This window comes from Mustela lutreola, chromosome 8, assembly GCF_030435805.1.
Source record: "Mustela lutreola isolate mMusLut2 chromosome 8, mMusLut2.pri, whole genome shotgun sequence".
Classification (NCBI taxonomy): domain Eukaryota; kingdom Metazoa; phylum Chordata; class Mammalia; order Carnivora; family Mustelidae; genus Mustela; species Mustela lutreola.
In genome coordinates this window covers 143086054-143093094 of record NC_081297.1, presented here as the reverse complement: position 1 = coordinate 143093094, position 7041 = coordinate 143086054, and the positions used below count along the sequence as shown (strand labels likewise).

At 56.7% G+C, this 7041-nt stretch overlaps 1 protein-coding gene across 2 annotated transcripts in view; it reads right to left on the bottom strand.

The window, feature by feature from the left end:
• Window positions 1–737: 737 nt before the first annotated feature.
• FAM83F (family with sequence similarity 83 member F) overlaps window positions 738–7041 on the bottom strand; it is a 33547-nt gene continuing 27243 nt past the window's right edge. The window contains exon 5 of one of the 2 annotated variants that reach the window (XM_059187040.1): window positions 738–2286. In XM_059187040.1, the coding sequence (XP_059043023.1) occupies window positions 2225–2286 (62 nt within the window). In that variant the 3' untranslated portion in view covers window positions 738–2224. Of the gene's footprint in view, window positions 2287–3458; window positions 4074–7041 lie in introns of those variants that run through there. The other variant, XM_059187039.1, reaches the window with a different exon arrangement.

The window sequence follows — 7041 nt, the reverse complement described above, 5'->3', positions numbered from 1 at the left end:
AACACCCTGTCTTGGCACCTGGGGAAACAGGCAGAAAGGCAGGCCTGGTGCCAGGCTTCAGTGACTTGGTGCTTCTAATCTGGACTCTCCCACATGTTAGGGCTGGGGAGGAACTGGCCCTGCTCTGGGTCAGAAGAGGGGAAGGGGATACAGCAGGCCAGCTTCTCTGGGAGGGAGGGCAGAAGAAGCCTTTGGGGAGAACTCTTAGGAGCTGGTCCCTTCTCTAAGGCCTCCTCCCTTGTCCCCAGAGGGGTCCACTCTCCCCATCAAGGGTGATCTTTTTCCCTGACTGCCATTTGCCCACTTGTGTCTCATACTGTCAAGGTGACGGCCCTGAGCAGAGGGGACACCCTCCACCGTGGGGATTTCTATCCCTGGTTTTCCTTTCCTTGCCCTCCAGGACAAGCACGTGCCACAATGCCAGCACCTCCCAGGAAATATTTAATCCTCAGAAAAGTTCAAGGCGGTAGGTCAGGGCCCCCTGCCCTCCCCACCCCCCACCCTTGAAGCTAGCCTCAGGATGGAGAGAGGAGCCCCTGGGAAGTGGGCTCACCCTTCCTTTCCTCCCCCACTGCCAGAGGCCATGTTCTTCCCCCACAACCCCACCACACCATCCCACCTCCTGGTTCACTTCTGTGGCCCCAGTGACCTCCCCCAACCCCACACATAGGCCCCTCCTCCAGGTGCTGCGGGTGCCCCAGGGTTTTGCAGAAAGAAAGACACAAAGACAAGTTGGGTTCAGAAGAGGCTGGAAGAGGCCGCCTGGTGTTGCTTCCACTGGTGTTGCTTCCACTGGGCCATGTGGCCCCTCGGCTCCCTGCTGGCTGTGATCCCACAGCTGTAGCCTCGCAGAACCTGCAGTCTGGCAATTTCTGTTGTCCACTCGAGAAATTTCTCCTCAACTCTTAATCTCAGGAGACAAACTCAGGAAAGGATGGGGCGGCTGGGGGATGGACACTGGGGAGGGTATGTTTTATGGCGAGTGCTGTGAATTGTGTAGGGCTGATGGATAACAGACCTGTACCCCTGAAACAAATAATACATTATATGTTAATAAAAAATTTAAAAAAAAAAAAAGGAAAGAAATCTCTCCTTTGACCCCTCTGGTCACACAAGTAGGGAGGGGTAGGCGGTGACTTTAGGCTGCTCTCCCTGGGCTGGCGTTGTGGCCATTAGGCCAGGCCTCTTTGGGGAGGCAAAAGCTCCTAGATACAGCCTGACTTTTGTCAGGAGGCAAAGGCTGGTTTTCGGCTGAAATGTAACTAGAGAAGGCACAACAGTCCCGGCTGGTGAAGGGGCCTGATGGCCATCTTGGGAGGAAGCGGGGAGGGAGGTGGGAAGGACAGAGGCCCTTGTCTGCAGGGCTAACCTCCCATAGCACTCGAACCTCCCGGCCTGGGCTGCCAACCAAGGCACTTTATTAAAGGGAGGGAGTAGCCTCAGGCAAAAGCACAAGAAGCAGCCCCATATGTGTTTGCACTGGTGACAGCCAAGGAGGTCTGGACCGCTGGCGTGGAGTGTGCTGAGATGGTGGCAGGGAGGGGAAGCAGACCTCAGCGTGAGGGCTCTCAGCACGGCAGGGTCAGATTCTGCCCCTGGCTGAGGGGAGGCTTGGCCCTCATTTCACTCCAGGTCTGGTACAGGAGCCTGCAGAAACCAGGCCAGGAAGGCCAGAGCAGCTGGTGCCCTAAGCTGTGCTCGCTGCACCTTCTACCTTGAGTGCCGAGCCTAGGTCGAGACTGGCTCCCCGGCCCAGAGTCCCATCCGTTCTCTTCCTTTATATCCCACCAAACCTCTTGGGGAATCAGGAGCACCAGGAAGCCCAGGGAAGGAGAAGTCAGGGAGCTGGAGCTGCCCTGGAGACCCCATCACCTTAGGCATGAAGACACGGACTCACCCCATCTGGGCACCTGCAGGGCAAGGCTGGCCCAGTGGAGGGAGGGGGTCTGGCATAAAGGAGAGCAGACACGAGTCAAGCTTCCACTTCATGTAAACAAGGAGTGTCCCCTGCCTGGCCAGCGACAGTCTTGCAGGGGTGTGCGGTCGTCTTGAGATGCTGCAGACTCTCACGTCTGGAATCAAGGGTCCCTGAGGCCAGGATTGAGGCTGCTGGGCAGGAAGCAAGTGAGGGTCCAGAGTGCAAACTGGTGCAGGGCTTGACCTGAATTCTCCATAGGGCAGGGCCGGGGACACCCATAAGTCCTCCCCACCGCTGGCCCACAGCTCAGGAAATCACGCAATTTCTGGCCTTGGCGGGACTGGCACTTGTTTTACCTGCAGAGACAACTGACACAGGCAAGGAAGACGTAAGTGAAGTGCTCGGCGGACTCGCCTCCCCCTCCTCTCCCGTGTTCTGCCCACACCTGATTTAGGGGCTGGGCTCACGGTCTCCCCCGCAAGCTGCTGATCTGGGGTCAGTAGGGTCCCCAGGAAAGCAAGAGGAAACGTTCTCCCTGTCTCGTTCTCTCTGCAAGACAGTCACTGTTTGGGGTACCAAGGGATCTGCTGCCTCCTGACCTCAGCAGCATCAGCAGGGAAGGATCCAGAACCCCAATCTGCAACTATGATCAATGACTGAAAAAGTCTTTCCAAGAGGTGGCTTCCCAGTAGCCCAGACTCTGTGCAGCTGCCCTCACCGCTTACCAAGCACAACAGACCTTCTCTCAGCTAATCCCCAGGGCAGTGGACACACCGTGAGACGGTGTCACCAGCCCTGCCGCACAGCTGAGGGCAGCGGACCCACCGGCTCCCCAATCCTGTCAACACCAGCACCAGCCTCGGCTCCTTCCCCGAAGGGATCATCTGGGTCAGGAGGCTGATGGCGAGCCAGGCAGTGTGGCCCAGACTGCATGCTTAGGGGGGTGGTTGTAAGACAGAGGAGGGAGGGAGCACGCTTCAGGGAGGGGAAAGGTGGGGGAGAGAAAGCTGCTCTCCAGGCCAGAGGAGCCCGCTTCCCGCTTCCGGCTTCCCGCTTCCCGTCTCCCCAGGCCCCTTCCCTCCACTTCCATCCTTTCAGCCCCAAGTGGAGGCCGGTGGCTTCTGCGGTTTCGGCTGGATTTCTGCGCCGGGAGCTCCAGAGGGAAGGGGGCGGGGGGAGGGGGGGAGCTGAGAGGCAGACACTGACATTTCGGCCCGCCAGGTGTCAGGCTGCTGGGCCTCCGTCCTCCTGGGCACAGGCTGCCCTTCTCCCAGGTGCCAGCCGCTGAGCTCCTTGGTGCCAGCCCCTCTCGAGGGTCACCTCCCTGGCGCCCACACCCTTTCCCACATCACTCCAGCTGCGAGTTTAATTAATGCAGCCGCTGCCTCCTCTCCTGGACTACCAGTAAGGGAGACACTGAAGAGGCTCCAGTGGAGGCCTCCCCACCCCCCTCAAGCTCTGCTCGCCACCACCCTGTCTGGGGAGACTGAACTTGCTCGGACTACGAGGCCAGCTAGGCCTCCCTGGAAGCCAAGTTTGATGCTTGTGAGGCTTAGAGAAAGTAGGAGGGAGGTGGATGATTGTGCCCCACTCCCCCAGCTCCAAGGGTCAAGGAACCTGGGTTGACTTGGGGGGAGAGCGGGGGTGGGGAGCGGGCTGCCTCTGATGCAGTTGTGCTGTCCCACAGTCCCCTCACAACTACCACAGACACAGCCACCCCCAATGTCTCTCCTTAGTGGCTTCTTTTATTTGCTTGGCCTCCTGAGCAGATGTGGCGTTCCTCCCCGGAGGCGGCAGCATTCTGGAGGCAGGGAAGCAGATCAATTTCTGTAACCCGAGGCAGGGGAAGGAGTGTGGCTCCAGGGTGGGAAGAGCGGGCCTGCATCCTGGGCCTGCACTGCGCCCTGGCTCTGTCCCCCTGTCGGGGGAAGCTGGGGGAGGCAGGGGTGAGAGCCCACAGGTTTGCCAGGTTGCGCCTCCCACTCGTTCCATCCGGCCAGGAAAGCCTGCAGAGACTGGACTCAGGATTCCTCTCCGTGCCTCCGACGGAGAGATGGTTTGAGGACAAAGTCTTCGTGCGCCATCGTTCCCTCCGCGCGCGCTGACTGCGAGTCTAGCGTGTGTAGGTGTTTGGCAGGACTGAGGAGAATCAGACCTGCTCAGGTTAACAGGGAAGAATACATAAAAATGGCTTTTCTTTTCTTTTCTTTTCTCTCTTCTTCTTCTTCTTTTTTTTTTTTTTAACAAAGTATGGGCAGCGCAGGGAAGATCTGAGGAAAGGCCAAACGTCAAAGGGAGCTAACGCTGAAGTGAGACCCCGCGTCGTGAGGGAGGTCGCCAGTGGAGGTGCCTGGGGCGTCAGGGCAAGGACGCTGACCGGAATGCCAGACTCGGACCATGGGCTCTACAGCCCCAGGGGTTTCAGGACTTCATATTACCCTTTTCTGGAAGATTCTTCCTCTGGATGTCTACACAATGTTCTTGCTCCCTTCACTCAAGTTGCTGTTCAAATGGCCCTTTGTCCCTTCATCAGACAGGCCTTCCTGATCACCCTTTATCAAAGGGCCATTGCCCACCCTGCCCTTCTGTTTCCAGCCTGGTATTCACTCTGTAAGAGCAGGGGCTTTGCTTGTTTTGTGTGCTGTAGTACCAGGAACTTAGAACAGTGCCGGGCAAACAGTGCACAGATATTTCTTGAGTGAAATGGGTGCCCAGGCAGCGGTAAGCCACTCACAGGTTCGTACCAATCCTCACAACAGCAGCAGCAGCCATAGGTCTCAACTGGGCGACGTACATGCCCTCACTCACCTGGATGGTGAGGAAAGCCCTGGCGAGGCCCAAGGGAAACGGGAAGGACAGAGGGATCACGACGTATGCCGGTGAGAATAAGGACGCTATCCTCTTTTCTAGAACTGGGTGGGATCAGGCCCCTTGAAGGATGCTCACACGACTCCCCTCACCTTGCCGTGTGGTCGGGACCCTGACAGGTAATAGTACTTGGCTTTACTAAGTCAGACTCCAAACACCAGCTGGGGCACAACCCGTGACCCGCAGGAGCGACACTGAAGTCCGAAACTCTGTCTTGACAAGACAGCTCTTGAGTAGACTTATCCTGGAACTGGTGGCCCACAGGTCCCCTAGGGGGCTCTGAACCCCAGGAGTACTTCCCCAACCTTCTGTCCCAGACAGGGGCCCAGATTTCCAAGAGAGATTTGAGAAATCCAGCCCCCAGGGATGACACAGGTGAGCCTGAAGTCCCAAACCAGGAGCCTAGTGGCCACAGCACTAAGAGCCAGACCACATTGTCAGTTAAGATGGCTCCCCCATGCATGAATCAGGGAACCCAGGAAATGGAAATGTCACTGTAGTCACCTCCGAGAACTCTGGGAAGAAAAGTATGGGCCCAGAGGACCTTGGTAGGTCATGACCCAGAGGTACTCTGGAGTGTTAATGGCCACTTTCTTCTTCCTCTCCACTAATGGGATATCAGGGGGAGAGTCCATTGGTAAGAAGCCTCTAGACCTTCCAAACAGTCTTCAAAGATGTAGGAAAGTAGCACTAACCCTAAGTTCTAGAGATAACCACAGTGCTTTGTGTGGGGCCCTGGGAGGCAAGAGACCATGCTGCCCTATTTCCCTGGACACAGAATCTTGCTTCTCTGCACCTATCTGTGAACGATGTCATCCAGCAGGGTGGTTGTGAGTTCTGTGTGACAGCAACTAGCGTGGGTCCACATGGCACCTGGTCAGGGAATGTCTGCGCCTTTCTTCCTTCCCTTGACCATAGCCAAGAGTGATCTTCTTGGGGGGACGGGGAGGGGCTCCGGGACATCATCTGGAACTTCCTTCCCTCAGCCTGGCAGCCCCATGAGGGCAGGCCCTTATGCGAGAGTCATCATAATCCACAGCTCTGGGACCCCGTACATGGGAAACACTCGGCACACTTGTTTAAAAGGCAGATTCCTGAGCCCAGCCCAACGGTACAGACTCCTCACTGAGTTTTAACAAGGCTTAAATTCCAGTGAAGGCCGCTCCCTGAGATTGGGATTTCTGTCCCAGAGGACCGTCTTAACTCCTGGATGGACACAGGTGTCAGGCTTGGGAAGTCTGTAAGTGCACCCACCGCAGATACAAGGTCCCAGTTGAGAGAAAAACCAGAAGGGAAAGGAGCTCAGCTTCCACCAGTAGAGGGTGCAGTGAGCCTTCAAACCACCAGGGTCCATCCCCACCTCCCCACCAGCCGTGACAAGACACCCACCCCCCCATCCCCAGACCTAAAGGAAGGGATTTCCGAAGGTCCTCCCAAGGGCCACACTTGGACCTGCAAACATTTGCATGCTGCTTGACAACTATATACTTCTTATCGAGCAATTTCACAGGCTGCCAGCACTTAGCTTTTCTATTTTTCTCTTCCACCCACCCTATCCATCAGCCCAGGCTCTCCCTTGACAAGAGGGAGGCAGGGAGAGAGAGGACAGAGTCAGAATCAGGAGCTCAAAGGGACCTCAGAAACCCTCCCTAGCTCAGCTCCTCCTCTTCTCGAACAGGAAACAGCCTTGGGGAGCAGGAAGGATGGGTCCAGAGTATGGGGAGCAAAGTGCTGGGGGGCGAGGTCCCACATGATGTCTGTTCTGATGATGTTCTGAATGTTCACTGTAGGAAAAGGATCCTTTCCCTAGATGAGGGCCCTAAGCTAGTAGTTAAAGTGATTTCCTCCCAGATGACAGTTCCAAGAGTACTAGAACTGCTAGTTCCAACCTTGGGGGCCCTATGAAGTCAGGAATGTGACCCTCTGTCTGTCACACAGAGTCGTGGTGACTTAGCTTCTGCCTGAGATGAGACACCAGGACAGCCCAGCTGCTGTCATACGTTTGGGAAGCTGGAGGCCAAGAGAAGGGCTTGTGGGGCGAGGGGTCCTGCTTCTTGTCCCTTCCCTTGGAGGGAAGCAAGCGGCAGGGAGAGGAAAGGGCTCATTAGCAGCCTGACTATGAGGCCCTGGGGAACGGGAGGCCCAGCCCTAAGGCCACTCTGTGTTTCTTCTAAAGGATGGGGAAGGAATAGGGTGATCCCGCTGGGTCTCCCGGGGCCTTCCTGACTTTACGTGCTAAGGCATCGGGCACTCAG